Genomic DNA, 15,264 nt, shown 5'->3' with positions numbered 1-15,264 from the left:
CCAGAATGCAGCCTTATTGAGTTAGTAGGCAGACAAGCAGCCTAGCCAGAACGGCTTTTAAGTGACTCCGCAGAAGCAGAGCGCTGAATGTACTGGTGTTGTTTGTGGAAAGTGCACAAATGTTATCTGCTGAACTGTTCATCGTTTTTCTATTTGCCTTCCCCCCCCCCACCAATTTCAGGGTTTTGGCACTGGTGATGAGAAATGGGGTATGATGTAGCACGCTTTCAAGGGGATGTTGATGAAGACCTTATATGCCCCATCTGCAGTGGGGTTTTGGAGGAGCCAGTTCAGGTAGGTGCATGAGATCATTCTAAATGATTTTTTTTTTTTTTTTTTTTTTTGGTAGCTTGTTATATCTGGACAGACTGTGATTTTCTGTGGTAAATTTGCATTAGATTTTTTTCTTTCTCAGTCATGCAAGCAAACTAATATATTACGTGATGGTACCAGTTTTGTTTCTTTTAAAGATGTTAGTCATATATAAATTTACTGTAATCCTACAGTAAATTTTTCTACTTGTTACTCAAAGAAACAAGTAGAAAAATGTCTTTTTAAAAGAAAGTGAAGTATCTACACATTACTGGAATCTCCTGAACATTATATGATCTTTTAAAGTAAGACACAACTTTATAGTATATGTTAAACACTGATGTTAGATGGTAAATACAGAGTTGTGAAATTAGATGCAAAGCCTTGTAATATGTCATAACCAAATAAAAGTCAGTACATTTCATTAGGACACGTGATACAGACTATGAAAACACACTATTTCTTAGACATTTGTTGCAGTCCTTTATGGGATAGCCAAAGCAATAATCCAGGATGCAAATGGAAGGTTAATTAACATGTGTACAGTGATGATCCACTCAGCTGTACCAAAAGCTTTTGAGGCGTGTTTGGTACTAATACATTTCACTGTAAAAACTCTAACCTTTAACTTGACCTACAGGATATAGTCTACATAGTCAACCCATACCTGAATAGCATCTGCAAAAATGATATTGGTGATCTGTGTGTAGTATACGATGACATTTCCCAAAAATATTTTTAGTTGGCAGCCCTCTGACTAACAGAATGTTCTAGGTCAAAAAGATTTCAAGTACCTGTCAGTGCATTGCAAAATTATTCAAAATTATAAAACAGTGATCTTACAGGAATTGTTGATGGTTTTGAAAAATTCTGCAATCCAGTTTTCTGTGTTGAAGTTTATACAAGAGTGCAAAATGATTCCTATTATATATGGTCTATTGAGACTTTTATGTTTGTGTGAGAAATACAGTGGTGCCTCGCTTAGCGATCGCTCCATTGAGCGATGAAATCGCTTAGCGATGGGGTTTTGGCCATCGCCAGAGCGATCGCCCCTATGGGGAAAAATCGCTTTGCGATGATCATGGGGAAGCCATCATGGCAAAGCGACCCTTTTTGCACAGCTGATCGGCAGTTCCAAAATGGCCGCCGGAAAAACAAAATGGCCACCCACTGTTTTGCCTCGCTTTAGAGGCACCGAAAATGGCTGCCCCTATGGAGGATCTTCACATAAGGTCAGTTTTTAAGCCCATAGGAACGCATTAGACACATTTTAATGCATTCCTATGGGCTTTTTAAAATCACTTAGCGACGTTTTTCATGGAACAGATTAACATCGCTAAGCAAGGCACCACTGTAATTTCCTATCTATTATATGCTTAGTATTGTAGTTCTGGAGAAAGTATCCTTTGGAAATCTAAAGTAAACGAATTATTCAGTTGTATTTCTGACTGCCCACTTGTAATCTGAAAGGAAGGGTGTTAATCGCAAATTTCAGGGAAGCTATCTGATCACTGTCACCAGGTTTCTGAATGAAAGGTCATTGTTTGGAGGACATATAGTGCAGCTTGCACGTAGTGGTATGCAGCTATTGCATACATGGTTTTTCATTGTTTTTGTGTTCAGAAGCCATAGCTAGTAACTGTTTGTATGTATTTGTTCACACTGGAGTGGGGAACACACTTTCAGCTGCCATTGTTACATATGGCTAAACATAATTGTATTTGCTTCTTATATAGATGTTTTGTAATATGTGAAACTACCCTGAACATACTGGAGGCTGGGTTCTCTTACCAATAGTGACAAGTAACTTCTGTGTGAACTTGAAAATATATTAGATAGGTAAAAGATTGATTTATCCTGAGAAGATGTGTATCGTAAGCCAAACAACAGCTGCAAAGCATGGGACTGAGCATATGACATGTATAGAAAAAGAAGTATTTTGGTGGCCAAAAAAAGTGAGGGGTAGAACCTGGTGAATACAGTTAACATTGTGAATTTTAACTTAACTGCATTAACAGGTCACACAGGGAGCTGCTAATAAGTATTCAGAACAAAAGCTTCTGTTTTTTAAGTGGCCAAAATAACTGGACCCCAGACGTAGAGACATAAAATCACAGAGTTGGAAGAGACCACAGGGGCCATCGAGTCCAACCCCCTGCCTTGCAGGAACTCCATCAAAGCAATTCCAACAGATGGCCATCCAGCCTCTGCTTAAAAACCTCCAAAGAAAAAGACTCCACCACACTCTAAGGCAGCATATTCCATGGCCAACCAGCTCTGACTGTCAGGAAGAGATTCCTGAGATTCAGGTGGAATCTCTTTTCCTGTAATTTGAAATTATTGCTCCTTGTCCTAGCGTCTGGAGCTGTGGAAAACAAACCTGTCCCTTCCTCGCCATGCCATCTCTTCAGATATTTAAACACAGCTATCATGTCCCATCTTAACCTTCTTTTCGTAAGGCTAAACATTCCCAGCTCCCTAAGCTGCTCCTCATAGGACATGGCTTCCAGACCTTTGACCATTTTGGTCGCCCTCCTCTGCACACGTTCCAGGTTGTCAACATCCTTGTTGAATTGAGGTGTCCAGAACTGGACACAATACTCCAGGTGAGGTCTGACCAAAGTAGAATGGAGTGGTATTATCAATGCCCTTGATCTAGCCACTACTGTTGATGCAGCCAAGAATTGGATTGGCTTTCTTGGCAGCCGCATCAGACTGCTGACTCGTGTTCAGCTTGTGATCTACCAAGACTCCTAGATCCCTTTCACAGGTACTGTGGTCTAGCCAGGTGTCTTCCATCCTGTATATGTGCAGTTAATTTTTTCTGCCTAGCTGTAGATCCTTAGATTTCTCCACGTTGAAATTCATTTTGTTAGTTTTGGCCCAGGACTCTAATCTGTCAAGGTCAGTTTGAATTTTAATCCTGTCCTCTGGGGAATTAGCAACCCCCCCCAAACAGGTATCACCTGCAGATTTAATCAGCATACTCTCTATTCCTTCATTCAAGTCTTTGATAAAGATGTTGAATAGCACAGGGCCCAGAACAGAACCCACTAGTCACCTCTCTCCAGGATGAAGAGAAGCCATCGGTGAGCACACTTTGGGTTTGGTCAGTCAACCAATTACAAATCCACCAAACAGTAGCACTGGCTACCCCACATTTTACTAGCTTCCTTGCAAGAATATCATGGGGAACTTTGTCAAAGGCCGTACTGAAATCAAGATACAGTATGCTACATCCACAGCCTATCGTCTATCAGGCCTGTAACTCTATCGAAAAAAGAGATCAAATTAGTCTGACATTACTTCTTTTTGAGAAACCTGTGTTGATTTTTTGTTTCTAATCATGGGGCGTTCTTGGCAAAGATACTGGAGTGGCATTGCCAGTTCCTACTCCAGGTGGATTGCGTTTAGTCGGAACTCTCCACTATGTCCTGTCCGTCTTGGGTGACCCTGCGTGGCATAGCCCATAGCTTCCCTGAGTTACTCAAGCCCCTTTGCCACGACAAGGCAGAAATCCATGAAGGGGATCTGGTCTATGGGGTCATGAAGAGTCGGACACGACTAAACGACTAAACACACACGTGTTGATTTTTTAGTGATGACAGCATTGCTTTCTAAGTAATAAGAAATTGTCTGTTTAATGATCTGCTCCCCAAAATTTTTCCAGGAATTGATGTCAGGCTGACTGGGCGATACATTTTTGGGTCTTCTTTTTTCCCCTTTTTGAAGATAGGGACAACATAGGACCTCCTCCAGTCTGTGGGGACTTCTGTTCTCCAAGAATTCTCAAATATTAATGCCAATAGTTCTGAAATTACTTCTGCCAGTTCTTTTAATATCCTAGGATGTAATTTGTCTGGCCCTGGAGACTTGAATTCGTTTAGAGTAGCCAGGTATTCCTGCACTACTTCTCTACCTATTCTGTGCTGCATTTCCCCCACGACATCACCTGCTCTTCGCCCCTCAGGTCGAGCACTGTTTTCCTTTCTGGAGAAAACTGAGACAAAGAAGGTGTTGAGAAGTTCAATCTTTTCCCTGTCCTCTGTTAGTTGGCCATCTTCTCCACACAGCGACCCTATCATTTTCTTGTTCTTCCTTTTGCTTCAGGCATAACTAAAAAAAGCCCTTTTTATTGTTTTTAATTGGTCAGGCAAGCCTGAGTTCATTCTGCACTTATTTTTACACTAAGAACAGGCAGGACTATTCTTACATTAACTGTTCTCCATATGTAACATAAGCATGAGGAGGCATTTACCAAGAAATATATCGGGGCGAGCAATTAATTTCTATAGGGAACCACATGAAAAATCTGAACTGTGTTCAGGGGCCGAACCAACTTTACTTAAAAAGAAAATGAAACAGTGATGTTATGATTGTTTTTATTTTAAACTTGTTAATCTTCACAAATACTAAAGAGGTTTTTTGAGCTATGTTAAAGATAAGCAACTAATCAACTTCAGACAAAAAGCTATAAATGGTTTTGATGTTCAACTTGTTCAGTGAGAGAAATCCAGTCTGTCTTGGGCTTGAACAAGTGCTTGAACACCGGACTGGAGCAACGACCAGCGGGCTGGACAGGGGCGGCTTGCAGGCTGTATGTGGCCCTTGGGCCGCACTTTGCCCAGGTCTGAAATATACTGTTCTTATGTGTGATGTGGGTTTACCCCATATGGTAGTTTAGGTGCTAATCCCCAAGGGGCCTATAGTTCCAGGGACCTGCTGAAACAAAGTAAGTCTTCATAAGGTGGGAGAAAACCAATTGAAAGGGGTCAGCATGGATGCCAAGGCTCTGTCACAACAGAGAAGGGCTTTTACTTGCTAATTAAGTGTCATGTCCTATAAAATGTATCATTTAAGGTGAAACACTGTTTCCAACCTGCCAGACAGAGGAAGAAAAGCTTCCTGTTCAGAAAGCTAACCATGGCTATGATCCATCAATATAAAATAATCAGATACTGGTATTGTTTGGTATGAGTCCCCAAAAGCCACTGTTGGTGGTTATTTGTGATTAAACGAAGAGCATAATACCCATCACACCAGCTTGCCATGTAAATGCACTCAAATTCTTCTTTCTTCTGTCCAAAGAAATGGAATGCACTGTGTTTAAGCTTGAAATGATAGCACATCATATTAATCCATTTTGACACAATGGATAAAGTAAAGAGCCACACATGCTCTTCAGGTAACAATTCTGATATTTCACTGGATGCCATTAAGCTTGAGAGAAGGGAATAGTCTGAAAGCTTTGGGGCCTTCCTGGCTCCTTATAAGATTGAGCAAACATTGTGCATTAGTTGCGAGTGGTTGGCTTTGCACAGCTCTTCCATCACACACAGAGAGAGACACACACACAGAGTGACCAATCAAGGATCTTAGACTTCTGTTAAACTTATCTCATTTCAGCAAAATGTCATATTCTGGGTTCAGGGCTTCTAGTAGGTTAAGAGAGCAGGGCATTGTTTCACAAAATTATTAACAGCCGAGATATGCTTTCTCTTTAAATGCTGGAAATGTTTGGTTTTAGAATTAGAGTGGGTAAGAATTACATACTCTCTGCTTGTCTTCCTTGAACCATTTATCTCAGTGCGTTTCTGGAGCAAAAGGGAAGTCCAGAGCAGTTGACTCATGCAGAGATGTAACAAGCTGCTACATCTGTAGATGGGACAGATCTGCTTTGTTTTTGCATTGATCATATGTAATCAGATGATAGACAGAACTCCTTAGTTTCAGTAGAAGCTGGCTTAAAAGAGGTAAGGTTGTAGTACTGATTCATATAGAGGTGCAAAGAATACTGTGAGCCTATAGAAGTCTCTTAACTCCTCTCAGTGTGCTACTAGAGCTCTCCATCACTCCTTTGTTCTCCAAGACATAGTTTAGGAGCTGCTTGTATTAAAAATCCCGTTCTGCACACAGTCTTAAAGCCCAGTGGTTTCCATGGAGTGTCTACATCATAACCAAGCAGACTGCTAGCAAATGTTAATATTTAGGTATATATAGCAGTATATGCATATGCTATCAAGTATACTGGCCTTAATCCAGGAAAAGATATGCAGGATGAAACAAGGTACGTAGGCACACAGTAACTGCATCAAGGAGCAGATCCCTGTTATATCCTCCTGGAACTATTATTTGCAGAACACTTGATTTTTGAGCTTTAGTTTAAATTTTTGGGTTTTACAGTGATGCCTCGCTTGACAATTACCTCGCTTGACATCACAAAACGATGTTTCAATGGGGAAAATCTGCTTCACGACAATCGGTTCCCTGCTTCAGGAACCAATTTTTCACTTCACGACGATCAAAAACAGCTGATCGTCGGGTTTTAAAAATGGCTGCCCGCTGTTTTCCGGACCTATTTCCGGAAGACAGCGATCGAAAATGGCTTCCCCTATGGAGTATCTTCGCTGGACTATGAGGTATTTCGCCCATTGGAACACATTGAACTGGTTTTCAGTGCATTTCAATGGGTTTTTTTCTTTCGCTTGATGATGATAACGCTTAACAGCGATTTTAACGGAAGAGATTAATGTCGTCAAGCGGGGCACCACTGTAGTTTAAATTTTTATAGAATCTGGCCAAAATTCAGTAGCTGTTGATATACGCTCCGACTTCAAACCTGATAGTTTCACAGAATTGATAAAGAGAGCCAAAGCACAGCTTTCAAATCCAGAGTGACAAACTCATTTATAGGCATTATTCCCTTGTAGTCAGTTTTACAATGTCAGGTAGCTATGACAGTGACTTATCTCAAAGAACGGTTGGGGTTGGAGTCAGTGAAACAATGCTGTTCAAGGATGTTGGTTTTGTGCCTTGAGTACACAGTGTTGGAATGGGCCTTGCAACTAAATGGCTTGTTTAGGGATTTGTGAAGTGACACTTGGACACTAAGTGGAACAAAGGTAGTTGTGCTGATTCTTCTACAGACATGTGAGGTGATTGTTGAAAGAACATAAAATCTTATTAATACTACTCAAAAAAGAATTCCTATCAGGGAGTCATGAATACATATTAAAAAGTGATTGACACTGGCATGAAAGTCCTGATCCAGTTGACATTGTGCTCTTGTTTCCCTAGTGACCACTGAGAATGTTTAGTTGTTGGAAAGTGAGGTCATAAAGGTAACTGTCTGTTTAATAGCACTTTAAGCAATTGGGTTCTGCAACAAATGGTTGGAATCCAGTAGCAAGTCACAGCCAAAATAGTCCCATTGAATCACTGAGGATCTGGTGAGTCAAAACCTATGTAAATTGCATTGATTTAATAGGCCTATGAGGGGGTGGTGATAAGTATTGAGCCTTTCCCAGAAAAAAAAAATTGAGCTAGGAAGCTGTAACTGCCACCCTATTCTACATATTCCTCCAGGAAGTCAGTGCACTTGCAACATCTGTCCTGCAGCTTCTTTAGTCCCTGTAAATAAAATTCTTCCAACTGCTGGTGTAACCACTCATTTGCAGCATTAGTTGCCTCCAGAACACTCCCAAATTGTTGTCCCTTTAGGTGTTTTTTGAGTTTGGGGAAAAGATAATAGTCAGAATGAGCCAGATTGGGAGAATAGAGTGGATGGGGCAGTTTTGCCATTGTTTCACCTGCAGTGTGTGACGAGGCATTGTCACACAACAGGATGACACCTTTGGAGAGCTTTCCTCGATGTTTTCCCTTGATGTTTTACCTCAACTTCGTCAATAAAGCACAGTAATATTTGCAGTAATATTTACCTGTTGGAGGTAGTCCACCAGCAGAACTCCCTTCTTATCCCAAAAAACTGTTGCCATTTGCTTCTGCACCAACCTTTGCACTGGGAACTTCTTTGGCTTGGGGGAAGCACTGTGTCTTCATTCCTTAGACCAGTGATGGCGAACCTAATGGCACGTGTGCGCGAAGCCCTTTCTTCTGGCATGCGACAAACCTTTTGAAGTGGCTGCAACTGGGATTCCCTCTTCCTCTTCCTGTTCTGGGTCTTTAACTTCCTGTCTATCCCCATGATTCCCCCTTTAACTTCCTATCTGTCCCCATGATTCCCCCTTTAACTTCCTGTCTGTCCCTATGATACCCTCTTTAACTTCCTGTCCATCCCCATGATTCCCCCTCAAACTGCCACTTCCGGTTCTGGTCTTCTGGGCAGCACAGCAACCACTAGTTTGTTTCCCACCCCCTCATTTTGGGTACTTGAGCCGAAAAAGGTTTGCCTCCACTGCCTTAGACCGTTCCTTTGTCTCGGGATCATAAGAGTAGATACGTGTCTCATCACCACTTACCAGTTTGCCCAGGAAATCTGACTCATTTCTTGCAAAATGTTCCAAAACAGCCACCAATGACTCCACCATTTCCTCTTTTGTTTGGTTGTCAAAAGTTTGGGTATCCACTTTGCTGCCAGCTTTCTCATTTCCAAGTCGTCGTGGATAATGGCACCAACTCTCTCATGTGATATTCACTTTCATGTGATATTCACTCTCATGTGATATATATATAGAGAGAGTGATATATGTGATATCACTCTCATGTGATATATATAGCAATACCTTTGGCTGATATTCGGCGGTCCCCCATGATCATGTCACGGATGGCTTTCACATTTGCAGGCACAGAGACAGAAACAGGCCTTCCATTGGGTTTCTCACTTTCAACACTGAAATGGCCAGTTTTAAAACTGACATCTCAACATTTAACTGTTGCATATGAAGGGCCACTGTCACCCATAGTTTGTGACATTTCATCATGGATCTGCTTTGCATCTTTCCCTTAGAGAAACAGGAACTTGAATATGGTCCTATGCTCTTCCACATTGAACTTTTCTGGAGGTGCTGCTATGTTCACTTTGGACCTGAACATGAACGATCAGTTACAGTCATAGGTCGTTGATTTTGCACTATTGAATACAGACAAATTGGCCAATACATCCTGCAATTTATAGTTTCCTAGCTCAGTTTTTTCTGGGAAAGGCTCAATACTTATCAGCACCCCCTCGTATCTAGCTGCAACGTATTACTGAATTTCAGCCAATACATGGTTTGAAAGGAAGATAACATACTTCCCAAGAGTGGAAAGTGCTCTTTTGGGGTTTTTTAGATTTTGTCTTTTTGTTAATGTGAAAAGATGTGAACTGGATTAGGGCTGGCAGCTGCTCTTTTCTCTCCGTGACTGTAAACACACTGGCTCTATGGATTAGGGTAAAAGTCAAAAGGCATGTGCTACAGGCATGATCTAATTGTGTGCTGTGCTATAATGGCTTTTGTTGCAATGCTTGAATTGTATTTTGATTTGTGCCAAAAAATAAAGATTCTATAACGGTATTAAAAAATGAGCTGACAAATCATAATTAGAGAGGGGCACAAGCTGCTGGTTCATGGCTCGCACTGGTTTGTTGGTCGGCCAAACAGGTGTTTGACACGTTCCAGCCTCACCTCCTCTGTCAGGCACCCACTTGACATGTAGCATTGAGGCTTTCTTGCCTGCCTCCTCTGAGCATTGCCTCTGAGTGGTCACCCGTCGGAAGAGGTGGGGCTGGAAAGCACCAAACACCTGTTCCGCCGACCAGCTAACAGGCACAAACCTGTTCATGCCGGCGGTTCATGCCCATTTCTGATCATAATTCATCGAGTGTTTTGTGCAGGCATAGAAAACAGGCACTAGATATTTTATTTTGGCATGACTTACTAGATAGCATCATCTTCACATCCCTTTTAAGAGGCAGTAACATTCATTGATGGCATGGACGCAAAACTGGTAGTTTGTGTCTACTGTTTAAAGTAGGGATGTGCAACCGCAGCTCATAGTTTAATCTGACACCCAGCAGCACCTCTGCCTCGAGGAGGAGGTTTATTTCCTTTATTCACTTACACTGCTTATGATTCTTAAACCTTCTCCTTCCTGGTGTCAACCACAGTGCAGTCTTTGGCTGACACTCCCCTTCCCCACCCCTTTCCTGCCTGTGTGACTCTTAGCTGCACTTTCCTATTTGCCTTATCTTTCCCCATACGTGGGAAAGTGGCGGAAGCCAGAGTGGATAAAAATATTTTTAAAAAATCAAGTTGATTTAAATCTTGGTTTAAATCAAGAAAATAGATTTTTTAAATTTACATTTTCAAAAAAACTCACCTGATTTTTAAAATTTAAATTAAATCAAATCCACCCTGCCAGGAGCAGTTCAAGACATTTTGCTAATGGGTGCATCCTGCCTGTCGGCACAATAAAAAGAAATTACCATAAATGCCTCTTCCCCATTTCTGGTAGTAAAAATAAAGTAAACATGAACTAAATAACAAATTGGATCTCTAGCAAGTTGCTGTATTTCATGGTACCCCAGACCTGTTGCTTGTGGCAGCTGCATCATTCTGCTTAATGTAATGACCAGTCATCTAATCGGCAGCTTAGATTTATCAGAAAGGAGGCAATTTCACAGGAGTGTAGGTAGGGCTGAGCTCTTTTCTTGTATTTCTTTTTATATAGAAATAAATTAGTGGGCAAAGGCAACGTGGTTGGCTGCCTCATGATTTGGTAACACTGTACTGTGTAGCAAAGAAAAAACAGTGGTTGTACTTCACTGCATTCTAATTCCTGAGTGTTTGTGTGATTTACTTAACAGATGAGAGGCTCTTGGGTAACCTAAACTGTTCATTTGTTGTATTCATATTATGGTCCAAGTGCAGGAGCACACTTCAGCAGACATTTTGTCATTTCAGCTGCAAAGTCTGAAACTTGCTGTAGGCTTCTGATGCTCTGTCGTTGACCATTCCCACTGACTGATTTAGGAGCATCCGGTATAGGCTGAGTGTAGGAGGGTTTCATGCAGCAGATGTCCAGCAAAAGCCTGAGGGAGCTAGTAAAGTGCTTTTATATGTGAATAATTCTCTCTAGAGCAGCACAGCCTAGAACAATATCTCATAGGACCAGTTATTCTACACCACAGATCAAATAGTTAATGCAGCTAGTTTACAGGGAGGAGCTATGTTAGTTGTCCTAGGTTGTAAGTATCCATCACTTTTTGAAATCACAAAATATATTTAAGTCGTAAAACTGACCATGATTATAAGAATTTTGTGTGGGGGATGGGATCAGGACCAATGGTCTCACAGGGGACTGTTTTTCAAACAGTTCAAATTCATTTTTCATGGGATTTAAGTCTTCAGGGTGGTTTTATTGATTTGTTCGCAATGCAAATATGGGTTACTGTGAGAGAGGCTAGCTCTGTGGTCCATGCGTAGGTGTGGATATGCATCTCCTATTACTGTCTGCTTGTTCCATTAGAATGTAAAATAGCTGATAGATGTTGATACTAAGTACAGTGATGCCTCGCTTAACGAGCGCACCATTTAACGACGAATCCGCATAGCGACGCGGTTTTTTCCGATCGCTAATGCAATCGCATTGCGATGTTTTAATAGGCAAAACGTCGCATTGTGATGATTGGTAAGCGTTTCGTGATGTTTTGGGAACAGCTGATCCAAAATGGCCACCAGGTCAACAAAATGGCTGCCCACAGCATTTTTGCGCCCTGCCCTTGCTTACCTGGCGGCGAAAATGGCAGCCAGATGGAGGATTCCCCGCATAGCGGTGAGTTTTTCCCCAATAGGAACGCATTAAACAGAGTTTAATGCGTTCCTATGGGGTTTTCCCGCCGCATAGCGACGAATCCGGATAGTGGCGTTAATCCTGAAATGGATTAATGTCGCTATGTGGGGCACCACTGTATAGAGGTTTCACTCTTGACTTGAAGAACTGTGGTAGGTAACTTTCAGGTCTTCTTTTGTGGCAGTTCTCTTGTGCTGCTGCTTTAGTCTTGTCAGTTAGAGCCACTTGCAGAGACTTACATGTGATCTAGTGTTATTGATAGCTCGGGTTTAAATCATTGGCGACTGTTCTGTTCTCCTTCCAACCCTTGCTGCTATTAGTGGCATGCATTTCCAGTGAAAGAGGCTGCATGGCCACAGACAGCAATCCAGTAATAAGAACTTGATGTAACCTGAATTGGCATGCCTTGCTCTGTTCTCTACACAGGCTCCTCATTGCGAACATGCTTTCTGCAATGCCTGTATCACTCAGTGGTTCTCCCAACAGCAGACCTGTCCTGTGGACCGAAGTGTTGTGACTGTGGCTCACCTGCGTCCTGTTCCCCGGATCATGCGTAATATGCTGTCTAAGCTGCAGATAACGTGTGACAACGCTGTGTTTGGTTGTACTGCCATAGTGCGGCTGGATAACCTGATGTCTCACCTCAACGACTGCGAACACAATCCAAAGCGGCCTGTGACTTGCGAACAGGGATGTGGGTGAGTATTGTTGAATTTAGGCACATTATGGCCCGGGTCACTGTAGTGGCCTCATAATTCATTGCTTTGCCCAGGGCAGAAGTTCAAGTCTCGTTGGAGCAGGAAAGGGGCACTTTTGCAGGAGAAGACACTTGCTGTCTTCTTTGCCATAACAATGCCTTCACAAAAATGGCCCCTCCTGTAATCCAGGCTTTGAAAAGCTCCTTTGGAATCTTTTGAATACATCGTTGTAGTATAAGATGGAAGGTATTATTTCTCACTGTTGACGAAAGGCTTTTCTTATCTAGGAAGCTAGCAGGCCAGATGGAGACCTCCTGTCAGCTGGAGGTTCTGCATATCTAGTCTGACTTATTGATAAGCAACAATTCACCTACATCGGGGTGGGCAACATTTTAGACCACAGGGCCTATAATCCTGGACTGATGGGGGTTGTATGCTAAAAACATCTGGAGGGTCCCACTGGTTCACCTCTGATGATGCTAGTACCATCTGAAAGGCTGTTTCTCCATGGATGGCTTTTATGATGCGTGAGACATGCAGTGATTAAATTGCTTAGTACTGGCAGTTGGGAACTGGTATTTTGCTTAGAGCATAGCTGCTTGCTAAAGCGTGAGGTTGTGGGTATCTAATTATGTTTCTGTTTGAACACATTCAGTGCTTATGCTTGTTTGTGTTCACTTCTCAATACTTGTCCTTCTTTTCCTGAGCAGTTTGGAAATGCCCAAAGATGAGTTGCCGAATCATAACTGTATCAAGCATTTGCGATCAGTGGTGCAGCAGCAACAGACAAGAATAGCTGATTTGGAAAAGACCTTAGTAGAACATAAGCATCAATTAGCAGAACAGGTAACTGGTTTCCTTGGAGCTCTCTCACATGTCTAACTTAAAGGACAGTCTGCCTTGTGTGATTCATTATTTTAACTTGCTTTCTTAGAGAACTGGGGTGAGTTATTCACTTTGTCCTTTGCAAAAGCCTTTTTAAAGTTATTAAAATAATTACTGTATCATATTAGCTGAGCTAATGTAATGTATTCTAGAATAAGGGTCACCAGATGGCAACCGCTAACTCAAAGTTGATTCCTTGACTGTGTGTCCCTCTCAGTAACCATGCCTTGATTGTAACATTCTGCTAGCAAAGCCATATACTGACCTGAGTTTTAATTAATTTCCCAGTGCTAATAAAGTGGGACGGTATCAAATACTTCCAGGCAGTCTCCCCTGGTCTGGCTAGAGATGGCCTATCTAGAACTAAACTCACACATGGTGACTTGAGATGCTGTGTTGGTAAAGCAGGCAGACTGAATGACCAGAAGTCTTAAGAGGTGAGGAAGTTAATAAGACTGAAGACCTGAGACTGAGACACTAAATGAAGGACATCGTTTATGGTATAAGGAGCAAGAAAAGGAGCCAGAGACATTGGTGGGGGAGAGATTAGACGTGCCTACAGAAGCAGTAGATTATTTAAAAGGAAAGTTGGAGTGGAAGAGGTGTAAATGCTGGCCAAAAGCCATAGACTGAAGAAAGCAGACTGTGAGGAAATGCAGGAATGATGAAAAAGGGATCAAGGGTAAGCTGTAACAAACTTTATGCAGAACTGGATGTATCCCTTTGTTTTGGGAGGCATACCATGCCTTTAGAAGCCATGTGCCTGGCTAGAATGACTGAAGTTAAGGGGCAGTATACCTTACATTACGAATCACTTGGAGCCATCTGCAGGCAAGGACTATTGCCTTCCAGCCCTGCTAGTGCTGCAGTCAAGACTCTGCTCACAACCTGAGTTCAGTCCTGATGAGCTGAGGTACTGTAGTTGGCTCAGGGTTGACTCACCCTTCCATCCTTCTAATGTCAGTAAACTGAGTACCCAGCTGGTGGGGAAGGATGCATAACCTGCATGATTAAAATGTAAACTGCACAGAGAGTGCTTTGAATACTATGGGGTAAACAACATTGCTTTGCTTTGCTTTACTGAACTTGCAGAAGCACCTGCCTGGCTGCTATGAGAAGGCAAACGCTTTGCTAGATGGACCTTTGTTCAGGCTTTCCGAGGCTGTTTTTGTGCTTGCCTGTTGTGCAGCTTTGAAAGGCATAGGGACTCCGCCAAGAGGAAGAAGCATTGCTCCATAATTATGAACGGACCTTAATTGAGCATCCTCTTAAGGGGATTAGGGAGTGGTCCACTTGGGGCTAGATTATTTCAGGGGAACATCCTTCAGGGAAGCATGTAAAATTGACATGGTGAGCAGAACCGTTGGCACTGGGTCATACCTTTTTTCCTTCTCACTGTTGGCAGATTTGCCATTTAGTCAGACACTGTTGCTGTCACAGATGCGGGGATGGATGAAGAAAAGAATAACTCAGCCCTCATCTCCCTCTTGTCAGAGCTGTCATATGGTGATATCGGCATAGGCTTCTGTCCCAGCTTTCTTTCAGCTTCAGTTTGAAGGATTAGCAGGCAGCGACCTCCCTACAGTTGGGGTTTACTGGGTTCTGAGTACTGTACGACAATTGGTAGATGCTGTTAAATTTTTGTGATGGTAAGATTGGCATTTCAGACATGCAATGTAATTACATCTGTCAGTGGTACACTGACATGTTGAATGTTTCTAGAGATTTTTGACCTTTTGAAGCTCACTCCTAGTTGTGACTTCTTCTATAGCTACACTACAATGCTGTGATGGACTCT

At 42.2% G+C, this 15,264-nt stretch overlaps 1 protein-coding gene across 7 annotated transcripts in view; it reads left to right on the top strand.

Moving 5' to 3' along the window:
• RNF41 (ring finger protein 41) overlaps positions 1-15,264 on the top strand; it is a 50,397-nt gene that overhangs the window by 27,659 nt on the left and 7,474 nt on the right. For 6 of the 7 annotated variants that reach the window (XM_020785234.3, XM_020785218.3, XM_020785209.3 and 3 more), the window contains exons 3-5: positions 182-294; positions 12,310-12,581; positions 13,292-13,427. In XM_020785234.3, coding sequence (XP_020640893.1) covers positions 205-294; positions 12,310-12,581; positions 13,292-13,427 — 498 coding nt within the window. In that variant the 5' untranslated portion in view covers positions 182-204. The remainder of the gene's footprint in view (positions 1-181; positions 295-12,309; positions 12,582-13,291; positions 13,428-15,264) is intronic. The other variant, XM_072990860.2, reaches the window with a different exon arrangement.

This window comes from Pogona vitticeps, chromosome 2, assembly GCF_051106095.1.
Source record: "Pogona vitticeps strain Pit_001003342236 chromosome 2, PviZW2.1, whole genome shotgun sequence".
Taxonomy (NCBI): Eukaryota; Metazoa; Chordata; class Lepidosauria; order Squamata; family Agamidae; genus Pogona; species Pogona vitticeps.
The sequence above is the reverse complement of the archived record's forward strand: the minus strand, read 5'-3'. Positions and strand labels throughout refer to the sequence as shown.